The 20832-nt window shown below is 37.2% G+C and overlaps 1 protein-coding gene across 1 annotated transcript; it reads right to left on the reverse strand.

Annotated features, from left to right (window-relative positions):
- Positions 1-6527: 6527 nt before the first annotated feature.
- Positions 6528-9819, reverse strand: LOC131737010 (E3 SUMO-protein ligase KIAA1586-like). The gene is made up of 2 exons (XM_059023431.1): positions 7661-9819; positions 6528-7248 (listed from the first exon to the last, which is right to left on the reverse strand). Exons 1-2 carry the CDS (start codon positions 9347-9349, stop codon positions 6748-6750), a joined length of 2190 nt encoding a protein of 729 aa, XP_058879414.1. The 5' UTR covers positions 9350-9819; the 3' UTR covers positions 6528-6747.
- Positions 9820-20832: the final 11013 nt, after the last annotated feature.

Genomic DNA, 20832 nt, shown 5'->3' on the forward strand with positions numbered 1-20832 from the left:
CAATTATGAACCTCAAAGGGATTTTTTTTTTTTTAATCAGGTTGGTGAAAATCATCACTACAAGTCTGTTCATGTTGAGCAATTTAAAGCTGTAGCTAAATCATTTCCCAAGGCTTGCATGAAACTCACTTTTTAAATACAATGAAGCCTTGTGTGTTTGAAAGAAAATAAACAACAGGTTTAATTAAAACATAACAGAAAGTCTCTCTCAAGATTCCACAAGACCGTAACATGTTCTAACAATATAATATAACCCTAAGTGAGAATGAAGTTGGAAGATATATACTGTAGGGCTCAATTACAATTTTATGGCAGTGAACAATATATTTTTTTTAAAATCAACAACATATGTTTTTCTGAAAAGTAGAAAACACAGAATGCAATCACCCTTGCGAGTACAGAAACAGGGGGTTAGGAGACTATGAATAAAAAGTGATTTAGACTCATGAATTTAAGAACATACGTTTACTTACAGTTCTGCAGCTTTATATCTTCAGATGTTTTTCTTCCTCTTCTTTTTATTCTTCTTTTAGACACAGGGTCGATTGCAGTGTACCAGTGACTTAGTCTGCATCAAGTGGACTAAAAAGCGGTCTAGCAAATCCTGATGGAAATTCACAATTTAAGATGTAAAGACAAACTCAGACATCTTGTACATTGTCATTACGAATAGCTGAATAAAAACATTGAGGATATTGAAAGCACCGGCAAAAAAGTCAGAAATACATATAGGCCTATTAATGATAAAAGCATTTTTATTAGGCTACATTAGGCGTGATTTGGGCAAACACATTTAAAATACATATTTAAAATCTATATCGATAGGCTTAACTGTACTTGTCTTTTTGTGCACATTCAATACTAGTGGATCATACTTGATCATATAGTTCTGTATTCTGTTACATTTTAGTGATGCCTTTCACTTGAGTCACTGGGTTATGCGGGTCTACAGTACCTTGCACTGAGCATGAAGCGCTTCATGCGACTCGGCATCAGCGAGTGAACCTTACTGAACAAAATGATTCAAAAGCCTTCACTTTTCATTTTAATAATTTTCATACGTCATTTCAGAGAATAATGGAGCTGCCTTTGTTTTACAGTGTGCTGTATAAACGTAGGACGAGCAAGCGTACTAAGTTAGTCTTATACTTCATAGTACTAAGTTAGTCCTCCTGAACAGGGTCATCTCACGTCCGATTTGGTACGCTGCAATCAGGATCTTGTTTCGTCTGATTTAGGGAATGATCCACCTGTGGTGATTATCATTTAATAGAGAAAAGTGTAAGGTACTGCATGCAGGCAATAACAATGTGCATTATAAATATCATATGGGAGATACTGAAATTGAAGAAGGAATCTATGAAAAAGACCTGGGAGTTTATGTTGACTCAGAAATGTCTTCATCTAGACAATGTGGGGAAGCTATAAAAAGGCCAACAAGATGCTCGGATATATTGTGAGAAGTGTTGAATTCAAATCAAGGGAAGTAATGTTAAAACTTTACAATGCATTAGTAAGACCTCACCTAGAATACTGTGTTCAGTTCTGGTCACCTCGTTACAAAAAGGATATTGCTGCTTCAGAAAGGGTGCAAAGAAGAGCGACCAGAATTATCCCGGGTTTAAAAGGCATGTCGTATGCAGACAGGCTAAAATAATTGAATCTATTCAGTCTTGAACAAAGAAGTCTATGCAGTGATCTGATTCAAACATTGAAAATCCTAAAAGGTATAGACAATGTCGACCCAGGGGACTTTTTTTACCTGAAAAAAGAAGGGGTCACAAATGGAGATTAGATAAAGGGGCATTCAGAACAGAAAATAGGAGGCACTTTTTTACACATAGAATTGTGAGGGTCTGGAACCAACTCCCCAGTAATGTTGTTGAAGCTGACACCCTGGGATCCTTCAAGAAACTGCTTGATGAGATTCTGGGATCAATAAGCTACTAACAACCAAACAAGCAAGATGGGCTGAATGGCCTCCTCTCGTTTGTAAACTTTCTTATGGTCTTATGTTCTTATGTTCTTATCATGTAGTACGCTGCAATCGGGATTAACAAGTGTACTAACTTTAGTCCAAGCAAGTAGACTAAACCTGCTTAATCCACGTGTTAGACGCATCAAGTGGACTAACTTTGGTACGCTGCAATCGACCCACAGCCTCCTCTCTGCACTTTTTGATTATAGTTGATCTGTTACACAATTGCGTTTTAAATGTTATGTTCTAAGTTCTAAGTGGCAGTGTAAACGCAGTTTCTAGCTAAAACTGTCAGACAAGAAATATCTACAATGTTCCCCAGTTAATGCAAAAAGAAAAATCCTCTATAATATTTTACAGACATCAACAGCCACTTCTACTGTGGAAATACATTTGATTAACCTGTTTTTCATATGTTAACACAGATCTAGGTCCCTTACTGTATGTCAACTGCATTTAGATGGTACATAACTCAAGGTAATTAGAAGGCTGACATATTAAAACAAGCTTGCCAAGCCCACTGAACTTGTTGCTCGCAAGAGAAAATAAAACAAAACTGTTGTACTAAAATCAAGGCAATACTTTGCATTATTACTTTGTAATGTAATAATGCAAAAATACATCAGGAGGAATGGAAAAGTGTGGGCTGTCTCATATTAATTAATTAAAATCAGACAGACACTAACCTTACAAAATGAAAACGTGTGTGATTACATTTTCAAGATCATTTCAAAATGGCCTACAGCTGTGTAACTCATTTCGTATTCTCTTATCATGTATTATGTAATTAGGGCTTCTGATTTTCACTGTTTTCCGCCGACTTTTCTACACTTCTTTAAAAATGCAATTGATACTTGTCAAGCCTTTCGGGTATCTCAGTCACAACTGAGTAATTGATTTAATTTACGGGTTTTTTCTATGAAACAACTAAATGGGCTTTTAAATCGTAAGTCTTACTTTTTCATTTCAAAGCAGAAGCCACTCCTCTATATTAATATAAATACAGTCACGCAGAACGATTGTAATAAAGTGTGTCCAGCATAAAATACTTTATTTTTCCTTATAGCTTTCATAAAGATTAGTCGCTAATTAACATGTTGCCATCTCGTTTGTACGTTCTGCTTGTTAATCCAAAATTAAGGCTTGACCAATTTAAAAGCCAATTTAGTTGTTTCACAGAAAAATACCATAAATTAAATCAATTTTACTATGAACATGTTTCTCAGTTGTGATTGAGGTACACAAGTGGCTTAACATGTAGCAACTGAATTCTTAAACGAGTAGAAAAGTCAGGGTAAAACACCAAAAATCAGAAGCCCTAATTACAACAAGTCTGTAATTCCTCAGTCGCTTGATCGTAAACTACAGCTCTATCATGTGTACATTGTACCTAATAATAATAATAATAATAATAATAATAATAATAATAATAATAATATACTGGTGTATTTATAAGGAGGGAATGTATGTGAACTCAAGCACTGTTGTGTAAAGTCCACTGACATTCTTCTTCTTCTTATAATTATTATTTATTTCTTAGCAGACACCCTTATCCAGGGCGACTTATAGTTGTAAACAAAAAATACATTTCAAGAATATGTTTACAGCATCCATGCCGATCATTTTTGTAATTTCCTTGGGCCACAGCTCAACATATAAACATTAGACCACTGCACATTCTTAAAAAATAACTTTGGCACTGCAGCACAACATATATGGTCAGGAGAATAGTCTACATGATTTCATGGCCTATGTTTTTTTAGGAACCTCGGGGACTCAGCTTAAGTTGCTACAGAGAACACCACAAGCATACGTTGGGTGGACCTCTCACAACAAATAATGTGAGAGCATATGGGGCGTTACGTCCTGTTTCTAGCTATTTTAAGTAAACAATTATGACACAGATCACGATAAGGCATCGGGGAAGCTATATGTAGGCTATCCCTCTCAACAGGGTGCATTTTCATGCAATTTATATAGTATTTTATTCTTGGCAGGGTAATCAGTAGCAAAAAAGACCTCTCCTCCCTTCCATCTATAAAAAATAAGAGGAAAAAGAAAGACTTTATACTGAAGATTCCCCCTCTTGGGCCACAGTAATTTCGTGACCTTCCCAAGGGGAACTGGCTGATGCCACATCTGTCTTGCACTACTAGAAACAATGTGTTGTATCTATCTGGCTGTTGTGCAACCAGGCCCATATATGAATGTCCCATCGTCAAATAAATGTTATGGATCTAATATATAAAACTGCTAGGGAGGCCGCGTCAGCTTTCTCTAGTTTAAATAATCAGATCTAACACACCTGTACTAATCTGAGAATTATGGTTCCAGTTAAATCAAGTGTACCAAACTACCTCTGCGTTGACTTTACACCAGTAGAGTGTTTTAATGACTACTTTTAAAATAAAATGCACAAACACATTTACAATCCCCACTACCCAGAGAACATTATGAATTGTATAGCTGTTGGCACAATTAACAGCCAAGATGGATCACATTGTCCAAATCTTCACCTCTATAACCATTGCTCTGTATTTCAATCGCTGTTCTTTTCCCAGGACTGCATCTTACATAAACTTGGCCTGTTCCTCTGTGGTTCTGTTTGACAGTTGCCATGTACAGCCTACAATAATGTAGGATATACTGTATCTCTCAACACATGACTAATTCTGGCACCATTTAGTTCTGTCACCATAAATGTTATGCAGCTTGATAACATTAAAAAAAAAAGTTTCCTAACATCCCACTGTTGTCAATTCTGAGGATCCAGCTGAAGACAAAACCATTTGGTCTGTGGAGGATGCAAACTAGTAAGTGAATTAAAAAAAAAAAGAAGGTTATATCTATAATATACACATTTGTTTTTACTGTAATTTGTGTGATACAATGTAATGAAAAGCAATAGCAATCCTATGAAGTATAATTGCATTTAATAGTCTGCTTAATTATCTTCAGACACTTTTAATTGTTTATAGGTTATATTGGAGAGAAAGGGTCACCATTTCTGGCTGTGTTCTCATTTGACATGCTCGTGGTGCCAAACGAAACCACCCCTGTGCGGAACCATGCGCTGAAATTTTGGCCTAACAACTCATAATAATCTGGTCCAGGGTCAAACTAGGAAAATGCAACCATCACTCTCAATTGATGGTATTTGTCAGTTGGAAAAAATCAAGTTTAAAAAACATAATCTTTGACTGATTCATCTTTTTTAATATAAAGTACAGCTCAGCATTGCTTAACTATTATTTATTTTAATTATTATTATTTTTTTAATTTAGTAGTCACCAATAATTTTTTATTATTTTCTCCCAATTTAGAATATCCAATTATTATTTAAGCTTGGCTCACCGCTACCACCCCTGCGGTGACTCGAGAGCGGCGAAGACGAACACACGCAGTCCTCTGAAGCGTGTGCCGTCAGTCGACCGCTTCTTTTCACAGTGCAGACTCACCATGCAGCCACCTCGTAGCTACAGCATCGGAGGACAACACAGCACCGGGCAGCTTACCGCAGCCCGCAGGTGCCTGACCAGACTGCAGGAGTCACTGATTCGCAGTGAGCCGAGGACACACTGGGTCAGTGGTAGTGCGGGAATGAAACTCAGAAACCGTGGTTAGGAGTCAAACAAACTGCACGTGTATTTACAATATTTACAAATAAAAGGGGGGCTACAAGAAAAACGTTCAGGGGCTGTTGTTCTTGAAGCATGCTTTACAAAAGCCTTTCAGAAACCAAATCCACAGGTTTCACTCAGTGTTCCTCTGCTCACAACACGGACAAACGGTTCCTTAGCAGTCAGTGGTGACAAAGTATCCACAAAACATATAAACAAACATAAACAGCACTCTGTCGGCAGCCAGTTCCCCCTTATTATTTGCTATTATTATTTGCAGCAACAAAAGAGCTGTTTTTCACCGTGAACTATGCTGTGTTTGTTATTACTGAGCACTGCATCACCTCTACATCTGCACACTGCAAACCACTTAGCCACAATCATAGTTTATGTTTTAGAAAAAAGAAACATAAATCTAGGATAATAAGGTTGCATAATATGACAATGAAAGGACAATGCTGGTATGTTTTAAATATGCAATGCACAGTTTATACACTTATCCCCCCCCCCCCCCCCCCATTAAGTGGCCTTAATATTGTCTTATATATATATTTACAATATTTTATGCAGAATTTACGGGGGCCTCTAAACCAAGCTAATGGAATTGCTATGGCCAATTTATTTTTCAATCTATATTCTTTATGGGCCTTGAGGCCAATAAAACCTCAGCTCCAGAGCTATTGATTTGTAAATTAAGTCTTGCAATTCTTTCACAGGACAGCATTTACTGAAAATAAAGTGAGATTGTGAGTCCAATTAGGCTCAATGGTGCTAATATTAATTAAACTGTCTTAATAATAATGAATCTGTCCCTATTGGGGGTGGTGGGAGTGATGACATCATCAAGTTCATTGTAAAGGGGTAATATATATATATATATATATATATATATATATATATATATATATATATATATATATACAGTGGTGTAGTGGTAAAAAAAAAAGTAGCGGAGCGGTCCCAATGAGAATCAATTAAATAGTTAACGAGGTATTAACAGTTACGCCCACTTTCCATTTAACGCGATTTAATCGGGGTTTTTTTAATAATAATATAACACATATTTTACTTAACAAATTTCTGTAAAATCTCCCCTCTCTATAGAAAATTAAAAGTTGCACTTACCAATCACAGGTTGTTTTTAGTCAACTATAGGAACTGCCACAGAGCGTCAGGGGAGTCGCTGGAAATTGGAGCTGCCACCCGTGTACGGCTGTCATCTGCGGATCGATGATTGTGTCGCAACCAAGTGGTCACATAAGGGCTTGGATTCCACTGTCTCAAAGGGGGTCCATGAAGCTTGATAAACATTAAGGCTGAAGCATGTTTGATTAAAATTTTGGAACGCTGATCAGTTATAATTAAGTTCATTTGGCTGAATCCCCTTTCACATTCAGCAGTACTGCACGGGATCACACGTGTGCAGTTAATAAGTGGAGCTAAATCATCTGGAATTCTTCCGTTGTTCTCCTTAAAATCTCGAAATGCATTTTTGATAATACGTTCATTTAGCTGAAAGCGCCGACACAATCTTTCAACTTCATTTTCGCCATAACCCTGGGGTAGTTCTGCAGGCCAGTGGTGTGGATCCAGGACCAAGAGCTCAGAAAGAAGACTTTCATATTTTTGGCAATTCACCTCGGAAGAAGCCTGAAAGAATAAGCTATTTGAAATTAATGGTAGCATTTCTAAAATGTATTTTCGAAACCTTAACTGTGTATATATATATATATATATATATATATATATATATATATATATATATATATATGCGTTTTGTAGTTTTGAGTAGGATTAAATAAAGTAAATAATAAAAGTGAGATTTTGCAGAATACATATACTGTGCGGGAGTGTTTTTCTATTCTTATATTTACATTAGTCTATGCACCTGCGATGAGACTGACAGGAGTGCAGATGTTTATAATTTATTTGTATATACTTCTCAGTTGCAGTTTTATACTACACATGAAACTGAAATTAACGCCCCCCTCTGCTCGTTAATTGCAAACAATTAGGCTAGCTATTAAAATTAAAAAAATCTGTACAAGGTTTATGAACATACCTTCTCATTTGATGCAGTGGTTGTAAAAAGTCGTTCTTTCATATGATTGGCGAGTTTGGTAAGGAATTGTTTATGATTTATTTTTACATGTTTGGGATTCGACGTCAGCACTGTAGATTTAAATGTTCCTTCCATGGCAGCTATCTGCGCTTCAAGAGTCTTTGTACCTACATTCTCATTCATGGATTCAAAAATCCTTACTGTTCTACGTGCCATTTTATCTGCATAAACCAATGTAGTAGTCCGTTTCTGGAGAATCTCTGACAGCAGTGAAAGTTCGTATAAGGCATCGTACATAACTCCGAGGTCAATGAGAAATTCTGGCGAGCACAGCCTTTTCAGTAGACCGCTGTATGTCGCTCTTTCAGCAGAAGTCCGCTTAGAGCTTACGGCAGCTTTAAAATGAGTCGACAGAACTTCAAAACTTTCCCACACAGCGGAGACAGTCCTGAACGAACTGGAAACCCATCTCACATCCAGTACACGACCAATTTTCCTCAAGACAGCATCCAGTTCCTTCGCACAATTTCGGAGTTCTTGCTGATTTAGTGCTGATCTACTGTAGACTGAGTATAGCTTGTCCATGAAAGAATGAAAATGGTTCATGCCAGTAGTCTCAGAAACACTATCGGCAACTGCAAGTTCGAGTCTGTGATTTAGACAGTGCCAGACAACAATGTTGGGGTACATGTCTGAAATTCGTTTTGCCACACCAGATTTTTTCCCAAGCATTACACTTGCACCGTCACTTGCAAATGCAACAAGATTCTTCTGTAAGTATGCATGGTCAAACCCGTGTTTTTGAAGACACTTAGTAAGCGCTAACACTATGGACTCAGCTGACTGATCAAAAAGTTCAACTAACTCCAAAAACATGAAGTGAGGGTCACGTGTCTTGTCTGTCTCGCATTTGAGATGCACAATAAGTGCTGGGGAACCATTCAGAGCTGTTGATTCATCAATTAACACAGCAATTTTTCCATCGATGTGTATTATTCTCTCACAGGCCTTTTTGACCATTTCATCAGAAACGTGGTTGATAATTTGAGTGGCGCTGTATCTGGAATGAAGACCAGTTCCCACATTAACACCATTTATTTCTTGCAGTTCCAGTAAGGCCTGATGATCAGAATAGGGTCGATTTTGTTTTGCAAGGTAGTAAGCAGTAGAAAATATTTTACAGGTAGTTTCGTGATCTCGCCTTTTTGCACTGTCAACACATTTCCCAATAATGTCCTCTGTGTTCTGCTGTAACAATGCAGTGGCCTTGTTATGAGCGCTGGATTTCTTGTGTTCAGCTATCTTTTTTCTCAAAGATCGTAGCTGTTGCTCTCGAGTTTTTCCATTGTACCCAACACTGTAATTTTTCCACTCAGAAGACAGAGAAACACCCTGACTTTTCAAAACTGACAGCGCAGAAACACGTCTACAAACACGACAGCCCAGATTACCATCCGCACAGTCAAGGAAAGTGTAAAGTTGTTTCTTTTCTTCCCATACCTCAGAACTCCAGATGTTTGGCCATGGCTGTTTCTCCGCGCTTTTTTCTTCAACTGCTGTAGGTTCTGGTTCCACTGTAGGTTCTGCTTCTGCCGTACAACAAACGATCTTCTGTTTTTTACTACTATTGCCAAAATATTGTATCAAAGTCTCTTGACGAGTTCGTTTACTACCTCCGAGACCAGACATTTTTGATTTGCGAGTTGTTTTTTATTATTATTAATACCGTTACTAATATCATCACCTCAGTTACGGCCAAGGAACGAACCGCCTCCTTCTCTGATTGGTTGTCAGCAACATCACTTTCAAAATTGATTTGCTAAAAAAAAAAAACTGGAATGACAGCATATTTTAATGGCATAATAATGGACCAATCAAAAGCAGCAACTGTGCTGCTTATTGTGGTGACATCGTTTTTCAGATTACTTGATGTTTTAGCCGACAGCTTGTCTTTATTAAACGTATAGCTAGCTGTCTGTCTGTCGCAAATTCGCACAGCTGGCACAGAGCCGCAGGCAATGCTTACTACAAGTGTTTAGACAAAATTCGAACACGAAAATATTTTAAATATATGTATTTATAAATGTGAACATTTGCAATTGAAAAACATGGATTGAAAAAGTGCCGGAGCGCCGCTCCGCCCCGCTCCGGCTCCACTACACCCCTGTATATATATATATATATATATATATAGTGAAAATCATGTTTAACCCACTGCAAGATGTAATTTATAGAATAATAGATGGGCTGCAGCAAGCTGTAAGATTATAATTCCATCAAGGATTTCTGGCGAGAAATTAAAGGAAACTCAGATTTGTGTGAGGAATCGCAGTGAGTAACATTGAAAAAACAAACTGTATCGGTGCTCCCATGCAGAGAAGAGAGAAAGAAAATGAATAAACTGCAACCACCTCCAAATCTGCAGTTTACTGGCAATATTGCAGAAAACTGGAAAAGGTTTAAAAAGCATTCAAGTGTATTTAGCAGCAATTGAGGGAAAAAAGTGAGAAAATGCAAGCTTGTGCAGGTGACATCAGCAGTAAAGATAATGTCTCAGCCATTGAAAACATGCCTCGCCCACAATACATAACAGATGTCCAGAGATTCATGGGCATGGTCAATTACATGGGAAATTTATACCTAAAAAGGTATTCTTCCAAAAAGAGAGGACTGCAAATGATATACAAGCATACATGGACAGATCACTGGTAAATCCATCTCAGCTACGTGATATGTGAGCAGGAGGATGATGGGAGATGTAGTTCTGAGAGGTCCATGTAGGTACATCTGAAGCCATCTTGAGGCAGGGATGCAATTTAAAAGTTTAAAAAAGTGTTCAAAATGTAAAATAAATAAATAAATAAATAAAACAATACACACACCTTATGTAAACAAACCGGCAGAGGAAGAGAGGGTATTAAAAGCAGAAACTATCATGCTAAGGAACAACAGTATACAGCACTCTGCTGGAAAAAAAAGTACTGGTTTTACACTTCAAGATGCACTGGACGATAACCGCAGTAAACTGTGTCGTGTCTTGAGGTACCATCGTACCGGGGACGTTTTCCATGTAAAACAGTATAGAAACACAGTATAGATTTTACAACTCTGTGGTGCATTTGGCTCCAAACGTGTTGCAAAACTATTTAATTGGTCCATTAAGTGTAAAACATTATACTAATCAAACAATGGTCATAAGTGGTATCACGGTAGAAAATAGCTTTAACATTAGCCTGCTATACCAATTGATAAGTATTAGTTATTTCAGTAATTTAAAGGATTCACTGTTGGAAAAATAAAATTGGAAGAGTGTAAGTGAGGATAGAAAATTGATTTTTTTGTGAACCTCAGTGCACATACTGTAATTCCCTTTAAACAACCATGTACAATACAGTGTCTAGACAGATTTATCTTTCTTATGAAGTGATGGCTATGCTGCTTATCAGAAAGAAAGTCAAAAGAAGAATTCCTCCATTGTATACCTATACACCAGGGGCATCAACTTAAAAACGTCTAGCTTTAAGTTTTGAACTGAATAAGGATTTTAGGATAAAAGGTATGATTAGTTTCACAGGGTACCTTTATGAAATGAGTATTTTAATCCTTTTGTTTATTTGTGGCAGTCTACAGTGTTATTAACATAAGGTAACTTTTTTTTTTCCACGGTATCTTTGCTATTGTTTAATGATGATCTTCATAGGCTAATGCCTTGTGCTTTTTAACACTTATTCTAAAAAAGTACTAACCCCTCATATGTTCAAACATAGCAGCTGGAAGAGTGGAGTGTTGAGGGTTAAATCTATGAAACACTTCTTGTTTTAAACAAGTTCAAAGAAGACCGCTGTCTCAGTGCTTAAAAGAGGTTTTCCATTTGAAGTATATTTTTGATGCATTCTGATAATGTTTGATATATGATTTCAAAAGTAAACCAGTCCAGGGCAATTTATAGATATCAGTGCATCTAATGTCATTTTTATCTTTGTTTGCAATTTATGTGTGTGATGTAATTACAATTCAAATGGGCAATTATTTTGCTGGTTTAACATAACTTATTACTAAACTAAAACCTCAATTATTTTGAACATATCCTGTAATGTGTTTTCTGCCTCTTGGGAATAGACACAGCCAGTAAAAACATTCTCTATCTTTTGTCTGAATCTGACAGTAATTTCAGTTGCGTATTTCAGTTGAAGTCATCGGTATTAGTATGGTATAGTACCTTGCTTTGCATGTCATGTGGGGGGTAATCAGAATGAGATAAGAACATGCACATTAGAAAGTCTTCATTTAATATGGCACAATAGGACAAAAAAAACCTGCCTCCTATTACGTAAGTACATGATAAAGATCATGTTATTACATAATAAAGATTGCATAATTATTTGAAAACGACGAAGCATGTGAAAAGTATCAAGTTGGAAAACAGTGCACTTGCATCGATATTGACACATATAAAAAATCTTCATGTGTTAATGACAGAAAGCAACTGATAACACAAAATCAGATTTTAAAATACAAATTATTTTAATGTTAACTAGAAAGCTGAGACGTGTATATTAAATGTAAAAATAGAATTGGGAGACATTTGTGTAAATGATAACTTTGTGTAAATGATAGTTTTCATTATTTTTTCACTTTATTCACATTTATATATTTGTTTACATTTAAACATATATATTTTTTTAATATAAGTTTTCTAACAGTTTAAACACTGAATGTCATTTTAATGCTGTAACAGACCCGATACCCCTTATTATAACATAAAATAAAAACATACCTTGAAGTAGATGAGGGTCCCGTGGGTTCCTCTGGACCCCAATTCCGTCAGACTCGTCAGTAAAATAAAGAAAAGTGATCTACTGAATCGACAGTAGAAAGGGGTTTATTTGTGCTATTGCCAGTGTAAATAAGGAAGTGTGGCTGTCTGTGAAAGAATTACCTGGTCTGAATGAATTGGTTTATGTTTGCCATGGCAACTCTGACCAGAAATTTAAATGCCAAGGCGGTTCTCCAAATTCTTCTGGAGGCTGAGAGTGAGGATGAATGTGGACTGAGGCCAAGCTGAAGAGAGCTGGGGAGTTGCTGGATGATGATGAGGAGCAGGAGGAAGACTATGAGGAAGATCAAGGTGAGGAAAAAAATAAGTGTTGATTGACAATTTGTGAAAGCCAGGAGTGGATTGGAGTGTTTTTCTTTTATCCTCCACCTAGAGCAGCTTATAAATTTGTGTAACATTTGGTATTTTAGTATTTGTAATGCACATTTAATAATCGTTTATTAGACTAACTATTTCTCGCTGATAACTGAATTAGTTCAATACATGTAATGGTTGCTAGGAATGGGTGAAAGTGCTATGCAATAGGAGTCCTATTTACATGCTTGTGTGTGTGGGCATCACACAGTTTGAGACTTTATGTATTGTTACAATGTTAGAATCAGCACAGTTGGAAAAACAGGAGAGAGTCTGACACTCGCCAACTGTCCAGAGCTAACAGCTAAGTATTTTACTTTATCTGTTACTCTGTATCAGGGCTAATTCATAAACTCTAGAAGTAGTGGATTTCTCTGTATAATTGTACCTGTATGTTAATAATAAAACCTGATTACTGTGATTTGAAATTGTTAGTTGTGTCTGGTCATGTTTACTCTCATGTCTCAACAGATATTAAGGAAATATTAGGCTTTGTTTTCTTACAACTATCCAAGTCAAAGAGGGGCTGTCCCACCAGAGCAGGTACTCAGAGACGCCTCTAAAATGTTTTAAGTTTCTGATCGACCTGACTACAGCTCAAAGCATTCTTGGATCCAGAATGACAATATTGACCTTGATGTCGATGAGGTTGAGGTTTTTGCATATTTTGACATATTACTGATTTATGCAGTAGAGTTCTGCATAAAAGAAGAGTAGATATAGTTGAAATGTTGTCAGAATAATCAGTGCTGATCACAGGGTGAATTAGGCTACTATGGGGATGTCACAACAGCGCTTCAATCTGCTGTCACCATTCATCACCTTAGATCAATACCCTTGTGGAAACATGTGCCACTGACCAGAACTTTGTTTCAATGCATGAGGTATTTTAAAGGGTGAAGCATAAAAGTCACACAGCCTATGAGCCTGCGTGTCATCTTACACTGGATGTAGAGCTGTATCCTTTCCTTGGCAGATGCATTTTTCACCAATACATGCCAAAGAAACCAGCATGAAATGGTATCACAATCTGGCAGCTGGTGGATTGCGAGAGTGGGTACCTCTGCAATATGAAAATGTATTTAGGGAAGGTGGAAGGCACTGGCCTGGGAAACTCAGTCACTCTATCGCTGGCAAAGCCTTATTTTAAAACAGGACACAGCATCACTGACAATTTTTTCACTTCTATTGAGCTGGCTGACAACTTATGGAAAGACGGCTTGACTCTTGTGGGGACCATCAGGAGCCACCGAAGAGAGATTCCTGCAAAAGCTCTGTCATCTTCTATAGTAATAAACAGCACTGATTTCAGAATATAAGACCATGGTATCCTACATCCTGAAGAAGAAGAAAGTGTTTAACCCTTTGAGTAGTACGAACTTACCGGTACATTCTGCAACTTTAAACTTGAATTACTGAGCCTACAAAACCCCTGACCACATAATATTGTAAAACTAGGTTTCTGTAACACCTTTTATTAGTCTGTTGCGCCCTCTGCCAGATATTGACTGAATTACATATAATAAACCCTTTCACGAAATTAAATGTTTGTGAATTTGTGTAATTATTACTGGTTTGTGGTATAGATGAGTATTAACTATTGTCTAGAACAGAATGCAGTTACTTTGTAGTGGTTTGATTAATATAAATACCAGTATAAAAAACAGATAGCCTACTGTAGCAGGGTGGTAGAAAGCCCTGCTGTTTAAATGTATTTATTTGTTTATTATTATTATTATTGTATTTGTGTTTTATTATTTATTATTTGTATTTATTTAAAAATGTATTTATATATGACGGCGTAGCTGCGTTTTGTTATAGTTTTGACGCCGTAGCCAAATGTTATGTTATGGTATTGTTTAGTACCGTGGATGGGAAGCCCCATCCAAAGTAATTTAAAAAACCTCGTGCAAAAGGTGACCATCTCCCGAGTTTAATTAGTTGTGTAATTGTTGCTAATCGGGAGATGGTAACCTGTATAAAAACCTGCAGCTCTCTGCCTCTCTCTCTCTCTGGCTCTGTCCCAGCCTCTCTCACTCTCTCTCCCTGCCTCTCTCTGGCTCTGTCCCGGCCTCTCTCGTTCTCTCTCCCTGCCTCTCTCTCTCTCTGGCTCTGTTCCGGCCTCTCTCGCTCTCTCTCCTTGCCTCTCTCTCTGGCTCTGTCCCAGCCTCTCTCGCTCTCTCTCCCTGCCTCTCTCTGGCTCTGTCCCGGCCTCTCTCACTCTCTCTCCCTGCCCCTCTCTCTTTCTGGCTCTGTCCTGGCCTCTCTCACTCTCTATCTCCCTGCCCCTCTCTCTCTCTGGCTCTGTCCTGGCCTCTCTCGCTCTCTCTCCCTGCCCCTCTCTCTCTCTGGCTCTGTCCCAGCCTCTCTCGCTCTCTCTCCCTGCCTCTCTCGCTCTCTCTGGCTCTGTCCCAGCCTCTCTTGCTCTCTCTCCCTGCCTCTCTCTCTCTCTCTGGCTCTCTCCTTGCCTCTCTCTCTCTCTGGCTCTGTCCCTGCCTCTCCCTCTCGCTGGCTCTGTCCCAGCCTCTCTCGCTCTCTCTCCCTGCCTCTCTCTCTCTCTGGCTCTGTCCCGGCCTCTCTCTCTCTCTCTCTCTGGCTCGATCCCTGCCTCTCCCTCTTCTCGATTCTTTTGCTGCAGATGAAAGTTAATTATTTACTGAAAGTACAAATAAATACAAAACCAGACAGTGTACAATTTAACCATCCCCTGGCACAGGAGTTTGTGTAGGATGGTAACATGTCAGTCTCTCAAGATGTAAAGAAAATTTGCAGGAAAACTTATGTAGAAGATAACCTGGGATATTTGAACATCAACAGATTCAGGGTACCACACAAATTATGCATAAGAAAAACAGGATATGTTTGTTTTTTTCTAATAGTACTCCTTCAATGAAGGTTCCACCATCCAGATGCATAACTCCTGTTGTGGTCATCTGCCAGATGGTAGAACCTTCATCAGTAGGCACTATTACTGAAAAGGCTACACAAGAGTCTACACAATTGTAACTACTGCCTTTTGTTGAAGGTACCTTTCAGACATACTGAAAGTGAACATAATTAATATCCCAAGATCAGCTGTCGGTCAAACAATTTGGAGATGCCTGCAGGATTCTGGTTTCTGTACTTTGGGATCAAGATGACACAGTTTGCCTCCAACAGATAATATCAAACAGTTTTTCAATTTGTTAGCACATACAACACCATCTATTAAAATATGTATTGAATCATTTGATCTTATGACTTATAATGTGATTCAAATGTCAATTTTGAGATTGTACTGAACTGTGTTGCTAGCTGATCTAGAATGAGTGAATGTGTCTGAAGCTGTCAGCTGAAAGTTGTGACATTATGTATCTTATTTTGATCAGTAGAGCTCATTAGAAATGGAATAGTAATACCTATTGTGTTGCAAGAATCACTCCTGACTACCACACATCATAGTTTTACACTAATTATTTGTTCTCTTCTGCTTCAGCTTGGGTACAAATGTACTCCTAACATAGAGCAATAGAAATGCAGGGAAATATTTGATTAGACCAGCCACATATCAGCCAGTAGCGTTAACTATTTAGTTATTGTAGAGTGTGCTTAATGGAGACTGATTATATGATTCTTCTGCTTGTGATTGTTTAGAACATTTTAACTAAAAATTAATTTGAAGTTGAGAATGGTGTTAATGATTTTACATTACAGTGTGATAACTGTGTTGCAGGTATTGCTAGTATAGCTAAAAACTATATTACACTATAGTAGGAGTACTGTCCAGGTATACCCTGTAATTCAAGGACTTTTTAATTTTACTCTCCATTATGTAAACAAGTATTTTACTACAGATGCACCCATGGGACACGTTTGTATTTACGCAGTCAGATTTATACTGGCTTTAGATAGACAACACTTACAAATCATGACAGATTCCATAATAGATAGGTTCTGGATTGTTGAGGGTATCACACCATTAATTTCAATAGGTACTTGATCGGACCCCAAAATTATGCTGAAACTGGATGCCGGTATGCAGAGAGGAACAATTAGACACTTTTTACTGTGTATTTAGGTAATGCCTCTTTAAATAATTAAAATGTAATCAAAAATCAATGTATTTTCTTGAAGGTGTTGTGTTGTTTACACTTGTATAGTCTACAGTTCCATTCTGGATTTCATTGAGATGTTTTGTTATTGTTTTTTAAACGTGAGCCTTCAAGTGTGCTGTATAAGAGCAACTTTGAAGCTGTTTTCTACCCTGTTAAAATAACACACCCCCTACAAGTCACCATGTTAGAGAAGCTACAAAATCCCCTTTGTACGGTGCCTTGAATTTTTGTTTTAATACCAAGCAATTGGGTGGCATTGGGAATTTTAATATCAACACGTATCTTGCCTTAGCGAAGGCAGCGCACAGAATTTAGATTTAATATACCCTCAAGTATTTTGTTATGACTAAAATAAAGTTTGATATTCAGATATCAAGTATAGTTAATGAAACCAACAACAGGGCAAATATTTATTTCAAACTGTATTTCTATTCAGAAACAAGAAACTTTGTAAAAACATTATTTGAATAATTCATAGCATAGAAATTTAAAAAAGAGCAGTGAAAGGGTAAACATTAGCAGTTCCCCTTTAGACTTTTCCCCTTGCTGATCTCTTAAAACTATGCAACATGTGTGCCAATTTCAATGTGCATTCACATGAGATGATCCAAACGTTTTTGAAATAGTTGTTTCCAAGTGGGAATGCCTGAGAAATGTTAACATAAAACACCAAACACACCACACTACAAAGTCTCTGTTAATAACTTGGATAGAAAGGGATATATGAGTCTTATATTCTTGTCGCATACTGCCTTCAATCAGTAACACCCCCAGATACATGCAGAATTCTAATGGCTGGGTATTAGGATTCAGAGAATCACAATGAGATGTCTTTGTTACACAGACATGTCTGTATTCCATCATACTGATATAAATGATTTGTATTCCTATTTAATACATCAATTGACTAAAACTACATTTAATTGGAGTAAATACATTGTGTGACTGTTTTAATTTGAAACTTGCATCCTGCTTACTGTATATCCATACAACTAAGTGTGGCAGGTGATTAAAGACAATTGTAATCCATTATTAGTTGTTTTTGTCCAGTGCCTGACGGCGAAACAAATAGGGAATAATAATGATGGTAAGTAATACAGCGGCGTGCATTACTTACATTTATAATCCCCCAAGCTGGTCCCAAAATAATAGTTACGTTCTTGTATCCCCACATTAAACACAAAACACATACACAAGTCTGGTTAGTGCGTGAATTAGTGATTGTGGTGCAATACAGTTTTACAGTGGTTCAAGTGAAGTGCTGTTCCGGGTTTGTGCTGGCCTCTGGTGACAGCTCCGGAACGTGTTAACCGTCTAGTGAATACACTCAACAATAGACAGTACAAATAAACACTCACGATTATTTCACCAACAGTACGGGTCCGTCCAGGTCAAAGACACAACCAAAACGAAGGAACAGATAACATCGCTTCGACCCCTATTTATACCGTCACTCATGACCCCTTGGTAAACGATTGCAGCTGCTTTTTATGATCTGCAGCTGTGACATAATTTCCCCTCCAGGTGAATGAGTTAGTGTACCGAAGCTCCGTCTCTTCTCTAAATGATCGACTTCCTTTTACCCCTCGGAACGACGTGTCATGCCAAGTAGTCCAGAGTACTCTGTTCCCGTTACTTACCGCCTTCACAGGTGGAGAGGAAGATGTACCACCAAGAATCATTGTCTTTCTGTCACACTGAGGCTGTATTTTTTTTTTTTTACAGTTATCACAGATTTCACAATTTCCATGAAATGTATCCATTGCTGTGTAGTTCCCAGTGAAAATTCCCATTTCTGAAATAATAGTGTAGCGTAAATATACATATTTATATCACTTAAAAATAAATACAGCAAACGTTGCCCTTATTGACACACTGCCTGTTACACTGTGTTTAGTTTGTTCTGATAAATGATTGAACACACTGCATAGAGCTGCACGATTTCTTTAAAATGTCTGTAACGAAAAAGACACCCGCTGCATCAAACATATTTCTGCTGAAGATCGCTCTGTCCAGTACAAGAAGGGGACATTTCACGCGTCTGTTGTTATTTTTGCATTTATTCATGTTTTTATTTTGTTTGATAATTTACTTATTGTAAAAGTAGAATGTCTTTAAAAAAAAGGGCAGATTGGGTCTTTGTTGACCGAAGTACTATCGTATGTATTGAAGTGTACCCTGTTTTAGACAAAGCTATCATTTGCTACCTCGGCATGTTACAAATGTACCCTGCTTTTCTAATTTCGTGAGAAATAGCAATTGCCACAAACTATTAATTTCAGCTCAGACATGACATACACATTACAGCTCCTAACATGGCCGCTGATCACACTAGTGTACGTATTGTCTGATTATCTCATAAGAACATAAGAAAAACATAAGAAAGTTTACAAACGAGAGGACGCCATTCGGCCCATCTTGCTCGTTTGGTCATTAGTAGCTTATTGATCCCAGAATCTCATCAAGCAGCTTCTTGAAGGATCCCAGGGTGTCAGCTTCAACAACACTACTGGGGAGTTGGTTCCAGGCTCCCACAATTCTGTGTGTAAAAAGTGCCTCCTATTTTCTGTTCTGAATGCCCCTTTATCTGATCTCCATTTGTCACCCCTGGTCCTTGTTTCTTTTTTCAGGTTGAAAAAGTCCCTTGGGTTGACACTGTCATTTCCTTTTAGAATTCTGAATGCTTGAATCAGATCGCCGCGTAGTCTTCTTTGTTCAAGACTGAATAAATTCAGTTGTTTTAGCCTGTCTGCATATGACATGCCTTTTAAACCCGGGACAATTCTGCTCACTCTCTTTGCACTCTTTCTAGAGCAGCAAAGTAGCAAGGTGACCAGAACTGAACACAATATTCTAGATGAGGTCTTACTAATGCATTGTAAATTTTTAACATTACTTAAATTCAACACTTTTCACCATATATCGATAAAGAGTATTTAAGTGTCTTGTATGTCTGGTGTATAAATTAGAATAAAACACAACGCAACATTAATTGACCCCTCAGTGAAATTAGGGACAATACAAAAATTTAATTGTTTAATTGACTTATTGGTGGAGCACCTGAGTATGTTAAAGTATGATGGTGTTCCACTATGAAAGGCGCTATATAAAAATAAATATATTATTATTATTATTATATTTTGAAGTATAGAAACATGTTATCTATTATCTACCTGCAGTGATGTTATAAGTACACTTTTTGTTTATCTTTTGAAGTTACAAATACTGTATTGCACACTGCAGAAAGAAATGCTGTGTCAATGCTGGTGAAACATCTGTATTCATATAAGTGTTATTTAATTATTTTTATTATTTCTTTTTTCTATTTAACAATTGTGTGTAATTGTAAAATAAACACAGAATAACTTATTGTATTACAGTATGTGATTTTGAATAAATGTGTTCATTCTGATAAGATGTTCCTTGTAGGATGTCCTAATAATTTACAGATATTTGGTATTGTATAATGTGTTATTACTTAGCTCAGTGATTTTGTGCAACACTAAGTAACTGTTTCTTCCATGGAAGGTTATACACTCTATTGACACACAGGGGGGTGCCTTCAAAGGAATCTCAGCATCACTGTCAAAGCTACTGGATGAGATTCCCTTTTAAGTCAGAAACCATAAAGCTTATAAATAAGGCCCCACAACTGTCAATGTCTGGTGACTTAAATTTGGTTTGATGTCTGAAAACAAAGTTTGACTTTTCATGTGTAAACGTCTCTTCCCTTCAGGAGCCATGCATGTTCTCACTGACCCATTGTTTTTCGTAGATTAAGCAATAATCCAGTTAATTGTTTATTTAATAATAATAATAATAATAATAATAATAATAATAATAATCTGTATAATTTATACAGCTACAAACCTTCAAATTAATTTTGT

The sequence above is a fragment of the Acipenser ruthenus genome, chromosome 1 (assembly GCF_902713425.1).
Source record: "Acipenser ruthenus chromosome 1, fAciRut3.2 maternal haplotype, whole genome shotgun sequence".
Taxonomy (NCBI): Eukaryota; Metazoa; Chordata; class Actinopteri; order Acipenseriformes; family Acipenseridae; genus Acipenser; species Acipenser ruthenus.

What these genes read in the sequence shown, in the direction of transcription:
- LOC131737010 (XM_059023431.1), bottom strand. Translation starts at nt 9,349, where the DNA reads ATGTCTGGTCTCGGAGGTAGTAAACGAACTCGTCAAGAGACTTTGATA. An exon ending in CCACTGCATCAAATGAGAAG is followed by an intron (nt 7,249 to 7,660) that starts GTATGTTCATAA and finishes TTATTCTTTCAG; the next exon opens with GCTTCTTCCGAGGTGAATTG.